This window comes from Poecilia latipinna, unplaced genomic scaffold (genome assembly GCF_001443285.1).
Source record: "Poecilia latipinna isolate Pla-1442-1.1 unplaced genomic scaffold, P_latipinna-1.0 Scaffold444, whole genome shotgun sequence".
Classification (NCBI taxonomy): domain Eukaryota; kingdom Metazoa; phylum Chordata; class Actinopteri; order Cyprinodontiformes; family Poeciliidae; genus Poecilia; species Poecilia latipinna.
The window spans coordinates 56494-70794 of record NW_015113060.1 but is presented as its reverse complement, the minus strand read 5'-3'; the positions used below and the strand labels follow the sequence as shown (position 1 = coordinate 70794).

At 41.3% G+C, this 14301-nt stretch overlaps 1 protein-coding gene across 1 annotated transcript; it reads left to right on the top strand.

Annotated features, from left to right (window-relative positions):
- The first annotated feature begins 1607 nt into the window (after window positions 1-1607).
- Window positions 1608-13763, top strand: efna1b (ephrin-A1b). The gene is made up of 4 exons (XM_015038533.1): window positions 1608-1891; window positions 11665-11960; window positions 12069-12251; window positions 12369-13763. Exons 1-4 carry the CDS (start codon window positions 1794-1796, stop codon window positions 12488-12490), a joined length of 699 nt encoding a protein of 232 aa, XP_014894019.1. The 5' UTR covers window positions 1608-1793; the 3' UTR covers window positions 12491-13763.
- The last annotated feature ends 538 nt before the right edge of the window (window positions 13764-14301 follow it).

Genomic DNA, 14301 nt, shown 5'->3' with positions numbered 1-14301 from the left:
TCATAACTTTAATGTAAGATTTTAAAAGTGTAGTTCTAAATTTTCATCATGAAAGGTTACAGAAAGCTATTATCAGAATAGAAGATAACTTTCTCCCTACTACCTACTTTCTGCAGAACAGAACTTACTTTTTCTTGTTTAATACTCTGATGATGATGATATCTGTTGCAATTTATCACCATCTTTTCTGAACCTTGTCTTTGTTTTCCACCTTTTTTATTTAGCCACCTATTTCAGTGAGCTTAAATATTTTGTCCATCCAAATTTATGACAATATTGGCCAGCAAGGGTAACAACAACTTGTCCACTATTGTTGCCTGAACGATTGCATCTAATCATGCGATATGATGACTACAATATTATGATATTAATATTGCAATTACATCAACTTGATGGGTTGAGCAGCTCCAGTATAAATCCAGTGGATCCCAGAGGTTGATGCTAACCGCTTTACTGAGTGGCAAACAATCCTAAAAATATCTTTGGGCTTTTTGCAGATACTGTTTTTATTACATGCAAACCACTGTCATGTTTGCACTGGGTGTTTTAATATTAGAAATAGGAGCAAAATCTGTCATTTCAACCAGCCTCTGTTGGAGAGGATAAACAGCTCCAGCCAAACAACTGAGGCTTTATATGGATATAAACCCTCATCATTGTTGCTGACACGATGCTAGAGTTGTTTACTGCAGGTCAGATGTTAATTGCTTATAATTTTCACCCAGAACCTCTCTTTGGGGATCCTGAGCCACCCCTTTAAGATACACCAAAGAAAATCTTAAGTTTATTATCTGAATAATTGGCTCGATATAATATGGGATCGGCTTTTAACTGCTTAGGACACCCTGCTGGCCTGGGGGCTCAAAAAGAGCTTGAATTCACAAAGCACACGTGGGAAAATACAGCAATGAACATATAGAAAGCATTCAGAATTAAGTTAACTAGGTCATAATTTAAAGCTAACTTAATAGGCTTTTGTTTGACCTGGGAAAACATTTCTGGCTAAACTTTTTGCAGTTACCTTTTTATTTTTTGTAGTTGCTTGTGATGCACCCTGAACAGAAAAAAAAAAAACTAACATATTATAATGTAACACAGCGCAATTCCTCTGTTTAGAAAACCTTGATTAAGCTCCCTATTCTTGAAATATTTGATAGAAACTATTTAATGTTATTACTGGTCATATGTATTTTCCTCTTCAGCTTACCTGAAAAAGTAGATACATAATTTAATCACGTTTTAATTATTATGAGCTAAAAAAGTAAGTTTTATATCTTGATTATTAAAACTGATATGGACCAACTTCGAGAAAAAAAAAAAAAAAAAGAAATTATTCAGTATCCTGGTCGAACTTGATGCTGATATGGACATACAGTATTTTTTTTCTTTGAAAAGGGAAGATAAAAAAAAAAAAAAAACATCACTTGTTTTGCCTTAGAGCAGTTCTGTATCTGACTACGTTCCTGGAAAAAACTGTCAGCCGCAGGCGAAGTGGAGGGATTGGATAAGGTGGGGCGGGGGTAGGGGGGGATGAAACTGTACCCTATTGGCTGCTGAATAAGTGGGCGGAGTCAAGATGAGACAAAACAGACAAGTTGCGCTCGTAAGAGACAGACAACAGCTTTAGAGTACAAGCGACATCTTTGTGATTTTATTCGTGCCAAGGAGCGAAAGATCCACGAGTGCGCACTCTTTTACGCGCATTGAAATCTTTCACTGAGGACGTTTTTCTTTAAAAATAAAACTCTAAATATTTTTCCAATTAACCGGCTGAGGAGAAGAGAACAGAAGCCATGGATGTGGTGTGTCTGATGTGTTTGGCGTTGACCGTCGGTGCGTGGTTTGCCTCCGCGGAGCGGCACAGCGTCTATTGGAACAGCTCAAACCCAAAGTAAGTGCTCAGATCGGGGCTACACTTTCTATTCCTGCAGCGTGGAGAATAGCAACTTCTAATTTTGATCAGTCACTGTGCACGTCTCAGTTAATTGAAACTTTTCTTACCGTTTTTGCTATTTCTGTGTAACCGCATCCCAAACTGGTTTTAATTGTTACTTTCATAACACACCTAAACGTGTAGGTTATTGTTTGGGTACCCTTCTTATTAACTTTAAGGATGCTATTCAGTGGTATATTTTACTCCAGGAAAACATAATTGACGACATAAACATATCTGGATACTTAAGTATGCATGATTTTACAAAACGCAAAGTTTTTTTGTTTATTTATTTTAATTTAAATAAAACCTCTTTTTATGCGCACTTTTGGACTAATGGCTTCACAAGAAGCACAGGAATTCTGGACGGATTTGATTTTATGGCAGATGAGAAAGTTTTGACAGAACTTGAGATTCTGAAGCAGTAACATTTCATCCCAGTCTGCTCTTTAACTGTCAAACATTTGGTCGCAGCCATGCACGATATAACTGAACAACTTTGAACAAGAAATTTGATGAAAATGTTAATGAAAATAGGGACAAAACAGGAAAAAATATAAGCACCCAATTAGTAACCTTTTGCCCCATTTGACGTCATCAGAGGGAAGCGTGCATCAAAAGCTTGGCATCATGAGAGTAGTTTGCAACAGGCTGCAAAAACAAAGGGAAAATCAGAGAGACATGATGCTTTATAGGTGGCAAGTAGAGCTTGAGTGGTTAGCAGTTTTAAATATTTATATTAGATCAGAGAGTGGATGCCTGGACAGATGGACACATTCACCACTATATTTAACTGTAACACATAGACTCAGACATACTCTAATAGTAAAAAATAGACTGACGAGTATGAACTTGGCCCATGCTGTCTGCATGCTCTGCACCTGTGAGTGAGTGTGTGTGTGTGTGTGTGTGTGTGTGTGTGTGTGGGGGTGTGTGTGTGTGTGTGTGTGTCATGAAAAAGGCGTGTCTATTAGTAAGTGGGAGTTAATTGCCTAATTCAAGACAAGAAAGAAAAAGTGTGTTTTTCCATTGGTGAGGATTTCTATCCTGCAGAGACTGTGAGTCACGTATAGTGCTGATGATTTTGTTTTGAGGTCAGAAATGTAATGCTATCCGGCCACTCAGTGGGATCGATCAGGTTTGACGTATCTCAGCACGATTTATTGAGCTTTTAGCGTGGGGGGGGAGGTGCGAGTCATCTCAGTGAGTATTATTTTGAAATTGAGCTGAAGGACGGTCCCTGAGTTTTGTTTTTTTATTTTTTTTTTTCTGCCCAGGGTGGTCGATTATAACCCATCATCGAGAAGCAGAAAGGGCAAAACCATTACGGACAGTCAGTCTTGTCTTGAATACATTAGTTACTCTGTAATTGCCCTTCATCAATGAAAACAAGGGTGGTTAAAAAGGGAAAAACAATTGGATGGGTGTGATAATTTAATTGGAGATCTGAAGGTAAATGTAGTGTGCAGTGCTTGTATCATTTGTAGTGATTCAACAATGTGACGCACCTAAGTCACCTCAGACAGACTGAACAGGTGGGAAAAATCTGGTTCACGTTAAGACCCGAGGGAAAATGTGTAACCAGGGTCTGATAAAACCGAGACCAGGGCCAGCCTTATTGACAATCCTTGTGATCACTTAGATGCCCCCTGCTGGCCTTGGAAACCTAGTAAGGGTCTTAAATTCAGAATAGACGGGCTGAATAATTCACTGATTGTACAGATAGTGAAGACTGGGGTCATAAATGGCATGGTAACTGTCGTAATTTAAAGATACTTTAATAGCTCTTAGCTAATGAATGTTGTTCAGTGGATCCTTTGTTAAACTTTCACTTCAACTAGAACTTTAGAAAGTTGGAAAATGTGCTCAAAACTGTTGATACTCGAAAAAATATTTGTCAAACATTACTTAAAATGACCATTGGACACCGTGCTATTTTCTATATAAAAAAAAAAAACAACTTCAAATTATTACTGTGGAAACCAACTTGAAACTTAAGAAACCAATTGACAAAAGCAAGGTCGGTGACGCTGAGTTGGCTATGACTTTTACTAGCGGTAAGTCCCAATGTGAAATTCTGTTTGTGGGTTCCTACAATCTAAGGTCGGAGCTGGAAGGGACATTGGAGCTCATTGGGAGTGAGCTTAAGTAAGACGGGGCAGCCGGATGGAGGGGCAGGAGAACAAGAGAATGGCTCGATCAAATGGAAAGTCAGATCTTGTGCGCTCTCGCTAATCCGACCCTGGACTATTTCTGATGTCAAATGGGGGTTGCGTAACCAAACGAGGGGGTAAAAAATGATAGAAAAAGACTAATCCCTTCTTCTGCGTGTCTAAACATAGACTGACACAGATAAACTAGACAGAGAATCAACTTTTAGTGTCATACCCTCTATTAATGTGCCCCAAATGTTAGGAAATCAGGATAATTCTTGGTCTTATTTTATTTCCTTCCAAATGTATTCTTTTCACTATTTCTTTTTCTATTGCATCCCACCTGCCCTGAACCATTCCCATGTGATCCATCAGTCTCCCGTTACTCGGACTGCATTGATCCATCTGTACGCTCCACAGATAATTGATGCTAATTGATCCTTGGCCTAATTGTGAGGCTGCACAGATTTATCTTACAGGAGGAGGACAGTGACCAGATGGCAGCAGTCTGCTCATTCATGTCGGGTACTATAGAGACATGAATAATTTGCCATCTTGTCAGCAAGCCTCAGCATTTGTGGCCTAATCTCTCGCAGTGATTTGATACGCAACTGTGTTTGCATGCTACTTTTCCCTACGTGACAGGTGAAGTCCTGTTTTTCCGCTACGTGTTTTGGCTTGTACGAGCGCTTATTAGTGCTTCTAGGGGAGAGGCTGAACTTACGCTGGCCCTTAACTGGGTTTAACTGGCAGCAGGCGTATTTTTGTTTTGGACTGACAGCACATGACTCCACCTGAACGTCAGAGAGCGAGAAAGGAGTGGCCTTTTTACCGTAGGCAGCCTCGCCGAGACTTGACGAGTGTGTGACTCACACACACTCACGCACAGTCCGCTGTGAGGGGTGCGGGGCTAAAAAGGGGAGGACCGGGGTGTTAATATTAGCCACAGACAGCATTCCAGCCTACTGTTACTATACTCAACTCTGTCAGCTGTGCGTGCAAGTGTTTTTCTTTTTTTTTTTCTCCCTCTGTACCTGTCTGTTCCTCTCCCCAGCCCTCCAACAGCTGGGTTTCCTCCCATTCTGACCCCGGACCTTGCCGCTCTTTGTCTCCTTTTCTTATTAATAGTATACGTCACCTTATCTCTGTTATAACACCATCATCATCCATCTTCAGTGGACTGGGTGTTCCAGATATAATTTATCAGGAGTTTGGTGTAATGTAATATTCTGCTTATCTCAGCCTTGATGCTGATGAAGCAGGCAGGTCTGCCGCTGGACTATATGTTCCAAGTAGTAAAGGTGGTTGATGTCACCTCAACCTGGAGATGCACCGATTATAAGTTTGTTATCAATTTCCAATCTTTGATTTTTGTAACCCCAAAAGCAATTAGAGCCAAATCTGATTTCTGTTTGGGAGTTATAGGTTATCTACTGTATGCTAGAGCTGTTGCTGTTAAACAGACACAATTACAGAAGACATATTTGAAACCCTTTTATAGTATCTGAAATCATTGCTTAGCATGGCTGCAGCTAGCATTATATATATTTTGTATATGCTCTTTCCATTTCTTCTCTTCACTTTTTTAATCTTTATTCCATATCCACCAACTCCAGAGCCACCAGAGTGCGAACGCACACACATACTAACACATCCTCAGTCAGATTGCAGTTTCTAATCTGACCACCTGACCTAGAAACACAAAATTTTTATCATCCAGCCACTATATAATGTAAGACGTGGTGATGTAAGCGCTGTTCTGTCAGTCTCACTGTAATCCCCCTGATGAGATTCATCGTGCAGAAGCACAATCAGATACACACTGCTCTTCCATTCATAATCAGGGCCCTTCATGAGCATCACGGCCCAGCTGGTGTAACTCTCCTGTTGCTTTATAAACAGAGCCAGCTTGGGATGCTAGTAAATAGAAACTAATATACTTGTGTCTTTATTTTGTCCATGGCGATGGCGTTCCGTCACTAAGGTATCCATGCACCTCTGTTATTTGTCTTCACTTCATTCTCTTGCTTCCTTATCTATAGTCCAGACTTCCCCCACACACCCAGACCCCCCCGCCCCCCCTTCCACTTCTCCCATCAGTTTCCCCTCTTTCTCACAGACCTTCCTCTGTTTTGGCCCCAGTAGTTTTCCACCATAGCAGGACAGAGTCCTTCTCTGCTAACACTGGAGAGGCCACTCTACACATAATGTTGTCACATTACGAGTGAACAAGATTATATATGTGTGTGTGTGCCCTGGCCATTCATAGCATTTCATGCATACTTGCATAGTATAGCAGACTGGTGTCTACTGGAAGCTCACTGTCGCCCCCTGAAGGCAGAACTGGGAACATTAGCTGTGCTCTTACAATTACAATAAGTCCTTATTAAATCTTTTTGAATAAAAAAAATATATTTGATGAACAGATTATATTTTTTGTGATCTCCACTACCACAGCATATTACAAAAATAGGTCAGGACTTTTGAAATGATGTTGTCTTAAGTTATGAGCACTTAGTAACTCTAAAAACATCACAGCTTTATATCCACACTCTATTTTGGGAACATGTAAACTTTCATCAGATTTACATTTGCTGGTAATTTGCAAAGAAGCCAGTAATTATTTACATGAGTGTTACAACCGCAAAGGCTCTTTCTGTATGAAACATGCATTTAAACCATGAAAAAAAATGTAAATACATTTTGGGTGTCGCAGTGAAGGGGAACAAAGTAGGGGGAGAGGTAGCAGCCCGGGTATAGGCTGAGGTGAAGAAAGGGGTTAGTGTTGAGAAATTAGCCTGGATGAAGAGCTCCAGTTTATTATGTCAGCTTTAAGAGAAAGGGACAAAGCAGGAGAAAGCGCGGGGGTGGGCTGGATGTGGAATAATAAAAGAGAAAGGGAGACTGAGGGAGGAGAGAGTGGACAGTGATGGATGAAGGGAGGGAAGAGAAGCACTATTGTTGACATGGGTTAAGGTTCTCAACTTGCATAAGTGTCTTTATGCATAAGTAAGACCCTAACTCAATTATAAACTGCAACGTTGTACTCTAAAAATGTAATAAAAAAAATAGTTGCAGATAGCTGCAGTGGTGGATAGTGGAGGAAGAATTCCCTCCTGTTAGATCACGATGGAAGCTAATATAGAAAGACTTTTTAGATTGACTATTATGTGGCAGCACGCTATGAGAGACTAAAAACCCATTAGGCCTCCTGACAGCTCGTGTGAAAGGAGGTGTGAATCTGTCATACCGCAGCAAATTAATAGCGTATTAAGTTCAGACTTCACAGTGAAAGTGTGATAAAGCAGTATAAGAAATCTGATGAGTATGCCTTGTGAGAGACCATCCGAACCGTAACCCCCCTGCCTGGTTGTGACATTCCAGAGTGTGCACACTTTCTACTGATTACCTGCACAGCAGATGCAAGAAGGGTAGGAGGAGCGGGGGGGGGAGAGGAGAGGAGTTGCTGGCTTTCTCCTTGAATGTTTTGTGTGTGTCAGGCATATATATCACCGACGCTGACTTGGATGGTAGCGTCTGTGAGCAGTTGCGACTCTGAACTCTAACCCCTCGACCCCGACCAGCAGTTTGAAACTCTCTCTGGAGAGGCGGGAAAAGACAGACGTTCCTGTGTCAGTAGTTTGCCCAAAACCAGTGGGGGGGGGGGGGCTCTTCGGGGGTGCAAATGGAGGTAGGGGTGGGAAAAGAGAAGAGGAAAGCAGGAATGACAGGAAGAAGACAAAAACAGAAGAGTATTGCAGTGACAATGGCAAGACTTCAAAGCATCAAAGAGACAAGTGTTGAAAAAACCACCTTCTGCAACAACCATTGCAGCTGTTTGCTGTTTTCTACCCCCTCTGCAACCGAGCAAAGGGTGCTGGTCATTTTATCCCCTTTGCTAGTTTTTGAGCCAGTTCTTACCTAATATGTAATTCATACATGTCATGCCTAATTTAGACATTTGAAATGTATGAACGGGAGGGTTTATACCCACCTTGGCAACTGACAACTTAGAGTAATTTTTTTTTGTATTTTACTCTGTGCATTGCATGGAAATTGTGGTTATTTAATTTGAATAAAGGACGTCTACAAGCAGGTTATTATTTTTGGTTACATCAGCGGTCATAATTTGTCATATTTTAGAAGAGTCAACTAGCCAGAACCAAAAAAAAAAAAAAAAAAAACCGAAAAAAAGCCTAACACCCAACTTTCAGGAAATTATTTGCTTTTTGATTAAAGTGTTTAAGATGCATCTCCATAAATAATCAAAATACTGAACTGCCTGGATTAATAAATATTGAAATATATAGGTACAAAATGGGACAGAAGGAAGAAATGGCGACACCTTGGTGGGAAAGGGCTTTACCAACTGGTAATAGGCTGAAGTGACCAGGAGACTCTTATAATACACACCTCTTAGTTGATGACGCAAAAACTGGAATAGCTCCGCTGTGAGAAATGACCTGCAGAGGGGTACAAAGACAACAACCTTCAACCTCCTCTGTTTACCCACACCTCCATCTCATGTAAGACATGAACACACAAGGGACTATGCAAGGCCTCAATGAGCAGATGTGTTCAGGAGCCCGGGGCACCAGACGCCCTGGATAAGGGTCTTCAGAGAATCTCGAAGGAGAGCACACGCTCAAAACCCCAGCGCGTAGGAAGAGGAAGCGGTGTGTAAAGTAGGTTTTGAACAATTCACACACACCTGGCTCCGAATCGCTCAAAGGACTGAGCTATCAGGTTTATTGCGTCTCTCACTCTCCTGAGAAATCCCAGTCGGAGGTGAGCGCAGATGCGGGAAGATGAGCGAGCAAGTAAAAGGAGGTTGGTGGAATTGGAAAGGTTTTCATCTTGCGGTGACATTCGCGTTGGCCAACCGAGATGATACAGCCAAAAGGCCCCTCAGCCATACAGATGCACACATTAGACAACTCCACATTAGTCAGGGCAGTGAAAGCTCCTCGGAGGTTTAGGCAGAGAGGTTGAAGGGGCCCTGTGGCCTTCAGGCAGTCTGTCTTCGGGGAGGCAGAGGGTATAATTACACCCCATTCATTCCTCCTCCCCTGCTTTTGCTCATAACACATTGGTCCCAGACCCCTAACAGCTTTTAATTAGCCAGACCAATGGAGGAAGGGGGAAGGAAGAGGTGAAGAGAAGGATAAAGGAGAGTTTTCTTAAAAGCCCGAGCCGTGAATGAAATTAGCAACAGAATCTTTTTGTGCAGTTGGCTTTTGACAAGACCGTATTTTAATGCGGAGCCAGGCCAGACCGCTAACAAGGAGGTGGTGTGGGGAGGAAAAATAAGGTGTATCCCATACAATTTTAAGCTATTCTTCACTTCAGAAGGAACCACTTGAGACCTCCAAACGCCTTGTTTGCTCCAGTCCTGTTATTATGGCTTGGGCATGAGGGAAGCGAGAGGAGATCTGAGTTTATCTGGCCAATTTTGCTGCTGCAGATGTGTCTATTGTTTCTGCAGAAGCATTCGCTGCGGCATCCATGCACACATGCATATTTACACACCTGCGCAAAAGAATTTACACAACAAAAACCTTTACTTAGGGGGAAAAACGCTGATTATAAGCAGAAGGTAGTAATCAGCCTATTAGCCCTGGATAACAAGTGCAGCGCTGTGCTCTGCTAACAAAGCGTGTTTTGACAGGTATGTTAGAGCTAACCAATGCATTACAGGCTCATGGAGAAGAAGGAAGGAAGGAGGGGTTAGGGGGCCCTCACATGGAGCCTGTGTGTCTGACTTGGCTGGGGGTGGGGGGTCCTGACAGGAGTCACAACAACAGGACGCTAAAAGGAGGTGGGGTGGGATCAGAGCCAGCAGGTCTCAGGCTTTGATGACAGCGTTACGGCAGACATAAACAGAGGCAGACACACAAGAGCTGTTTTCTTGTTACAACACGCTACACAAGCATCCAGACGCAGATTTTTAAAGGGGTAGTTTAGGATGTAAAGTCCTGTTCAAAGCTTATATGAACTTAAAATGTTACATTAAGCTGTTAAGGTGGACTCCTTGCGTCTTAAAATCACTCAAATCTCAAAAAAGATTGTAGTTGGTTACGCAGACCCTCTTTCAGAAACATTTAAATAGCCTTTGTTTTGGAATCAGGCAAAAAAAAAGCTTACAGTTATTTACATAGAAAAAAAAAGCACCAGCAAGAGTGAAGTGAACAAGTAAAGTACTTCCTGTCAGTGTAAAACTGTTTGATATAAAATAGTAGTATAAATGGTAAATGGCCTGCACTTTTATAGCTTTTTATAAAGTCCTATAGCGCTTCTAACTTCAGTCTTTCACTGAAACATTCACACGCTGCATGTGTGCGGAAAGAACAGAATCAACTAGTGTTTCCTTAAATCACTGTACTATTTCTGTTTTTACATCGCTTTACTTGTAATCCAAAGAGTTAGTATTGCAGGAAACACTTAGCATGTTCCATTCTCAGTGCAAAGAGTCTTTAGCCCTCTGAGGATGTAATGGGAGTTGTGTGCAAATAAAAATCTTTCGTCGCCTCCTTTTTTTCTGGCAGATCTTACAGAAGGAATAACATGTCAAGTAGATGGCCTCATCTGCTCTGTGTTTGTAGAGGCAAGACTAGTCAATTCAGTTTTTTTTTACATATTAATTACCCCTTCTCCTCTAACCTGCTCCAAAAACCAGAGGCAACTACTGATTAGCAGAAAGTAAACGCTCAACTTTAGCCGAAAGCGGCTTTCTGGTTCTCACTAAACAATCCCGGATGCGCTTGTGGGGATTAAAGGGGGTTTATGCTGATGTGTCCATACTTTATCAGGACACGGGAAGCGCAGGATGCCAGCAAAGAGGCTTGAAAGAAACAATAAAATGAAGTAGAGGATGAAGACAAAAAACAGGGATAGTAGAATATTACAAACATTCAGGTGAAGAAAGTGTTTAAACGGAGACTCGGGATGGCTGCATCAAGGACCAATATCCTCCATGACTGGGGTGGTTGGTATGCTGTGTTTTTATGTGTGACAACCAGTGGTGGAAGCTCCATACAACTAGAGAAATCTCAAATACATCGTCTTTAATCTCATTAAAAAGACAGGAAGAGTCAATTAGAACATTTTAGAAGTTTTTAACCTTGTTATACCTTAATGCCTGGAACTGACCCACACTTGTTGAATATAGAGAAACATTATTTGGGGGATGACGTGAACTTTATTATTATTATTTCTCGTTTACTTGATGGCAGTTAAAAAGTGAAAGTCCACTTGAGAGGAAAACACAATGGAGAGGTGTGCAGTGGTTATCGTGTTTGACGTTTGTAATGTTCTGGGCGTGTTTTCTTGTCTAAAAACAACATAAACAGGTCAAGCCTGATCGGGCTCCTTCTAATTCTGTTGCTGAAATCAGTTTGCACACGCTCACCGAAACAAGAACCTCCCCACCTTGCGTCCTGCATATTTAACCGACCTGCTAACACGTGTTGTTTGTGTGAGACTGTTGTCAATTGCTGCACATGTTAGAGAACAGATGATATGAGGGAAAACTGGGGCATTTGTCGCTAACCTCTTTTCCCTCCTTCCTTCTCTCTAAAGCTTCATGTGGGATGACTACACGGTGGAGGTACGCATCAATGACTACCTGGACATCATCTGCCCCCACTACACTCACGAGGAGGTACCATCGCATTCAGCAGAGCGCTACGTGCTGTACATGGTGGAGAAGGAGGACTACGACGTGTGCAAGCCTCACTCATTCGATCAGCTCCGCTGGGAGTGCTCCAGGCCCTTCGCTCCCCATGCTCCGGAAAAATTTTCAGAGAAGTTCCAGCGCTTCACGCCCTTCACTCTGGGAAAAGAGTTCAGGGCGGGGGAGAGCTACTACTACATCTGTAAGTCTCACCGGGACAAAAAAAAAAAAGAGAGAATTTCACATTTGCTGTGATCTTAAGACTTTTATTTGACTAACAACGTCTCGTATTCTTTCTTGAAATCTACAGCCAAGCCAATGCATCACCACGGCAGCGACTGTCTGAGGCTGAGAGTCGATGTCGTCGGGCATAAAGGCTCTGCAAAGTCTCACAGAGACAAATCCAAGGCAGAGGAGAGCGAAAAGGAGGAGGAAAAAATTAAATTTAATGCTGCTGGAGGAGTTCACAACCCTTCCAACCGACTCCCAGCAGGTGAGGACTGATTTTAAGCAAAACAGCTCAAACTGGACTTGGGCCTCAGATCAGCTCAAACTGGGTGTGTTTACCATTCCTGACTGATGAAATCCTGTGCTCTCTCCCTTCTCCCAGATGACCCCGCTGTCATGGAGCCAAACGTCCAGAGGAGCATCGGCAGCTCTGCAGCACAGCTGGTGTCTTTGTCGTTCTTTTTCACCGTGACCCCCGTCTTATTAGCCATGGCTCTGCACTGAGGCCCACCGCTAATCCAAAAACAGACATTTTCAACCCGATGCTGGATGTCGGGACATAAACACTGAAATTTTTTTTATCTATATGTGAGGTGTTTTTTTTTGTTGTTTTTTTTTATACGAGCATGGACAGTATGTGTTGTTCAGTGTGTGTTTGATGTGTTTGTTGGCGTGAATGTGGAGCGTAGATCGCTCCAAAGAAGAACAAGACCTGCAAGATTTTTGTTTTTTCATCTTTAACTTTTTGTCTTTAGTCTTGAGGATGAAAATTCTCGATTTTGACTATTTAAGATGCACACACTTTTCAGTCACCATGAACAAAAGCTACAAGCAGAATGATCAAAATATGAGTTTAAAACCGCATCAACCTTTGTGATCATGTGTTTTCAGATGTTCATGCCGTTGGTACAGCTGTGCATTTTCTTACCCTACTCTGTCGTTTTTTTTCCTCCTCTACATGTAGAGATATTATTGATTTTTTTTTTAATTTGTTTGTGATATTGTTGTCAGCAGCTACCAAAGTGGTAACTATAATGTAGGATATGTGTAATGTTGTGTAGCACTCAGCTCCTTATTCAGCTTCAGTCATCTAAATATCCCACATGTTTCCATGTTTATCAAAGAAAATGGTTGTCAGAAGGTCAAAATGGAAGAAATTCACATTATTATAATTGGAAAATAATATTTTTTTCATATGGGAAATATTTTTTATGAATATTTCCCATATAAAGATTTTGCAACCTTTACAATCCAAAGAGCAACTGGTTCACTAAAATCTACCTTCAAAGACTGGGTTGCTAAATTACTACTGCATACGAAAGCTTAATAATTAACAAGCACAAAATTATTTCTAAATTTGTTTTTGTTTATCTAAATCTGTCAGAAACTACCAGAATTTTTCAAATGGCTGTTTCTTGACTCCCACTTTCTTATGTATCAGCGTAATTTCTCACAAGGATGAGAATTACTAATAAAGGGAACAAAAATTATTTGAAAATTTGTTTTGACTCTGGTTTTAGGAGCTGAGCTTCATCAGTACTTCATCTCATTTGTTCATTCTTCCAATCTTGACCTGGTACACTGGTTAGTGTTTTAATCCTGCTCATCAAACCTCAACGTGAAGGGGCTTCCCAGAATAAGGTTATTTTCCTGTTAAAACATGCTTGACTCAGTTTTGTTGATGTTTATATGTAAAATTGTACATAAAGAAAGTTATGAAAAACTGTTTTAAGATGTGAAAAATCTTTTGTGAAATAAAAAAAAAATGAACATGCAACGATGACTAAAATCTGTCTGGTTTTTATCATTGTTGTGAAATGTCTGATTGCAGCAACCCACCTTGGATCTTTAAACCCCTAGGAGACAATAAAGATTTTGATGGATGACACAATATTTTGGCAAAGCTGTCCGTCTCTCGCCTGATGAAGCCTCTCCAAGTTTCCACCCTCTTCTCTTTCCAAACCCCAGTTTTCTCATCCCATATCCTTTCATCTCTAAGTCAGCAGAACCTGACTTAGATTTCAGTCTCAAAACTAAACACTAGAGCCCAGAGGTCGCTTGAAAAGGAACCAAGGAGTCCAGGAGAAATGGGGCCCGAAAGCTAACTGACAACCAAGTGTAAAGGTGTCACGTTTGTGTCCTTGCCCTAGGTCTTTTTCTCTCTTTTCCTCGTTTTAGCTCTTTCACACACCTTCGTTTGAGGTAAAGCCGAACATCCTCCTACACAACTGGATGTTAGAAAGAGGCGCACAAAAGCTCAGGCCTGCTAACCTCAAGGATCGCTGAAAACTGTCAAAAGTCACTACTCCTTGCAA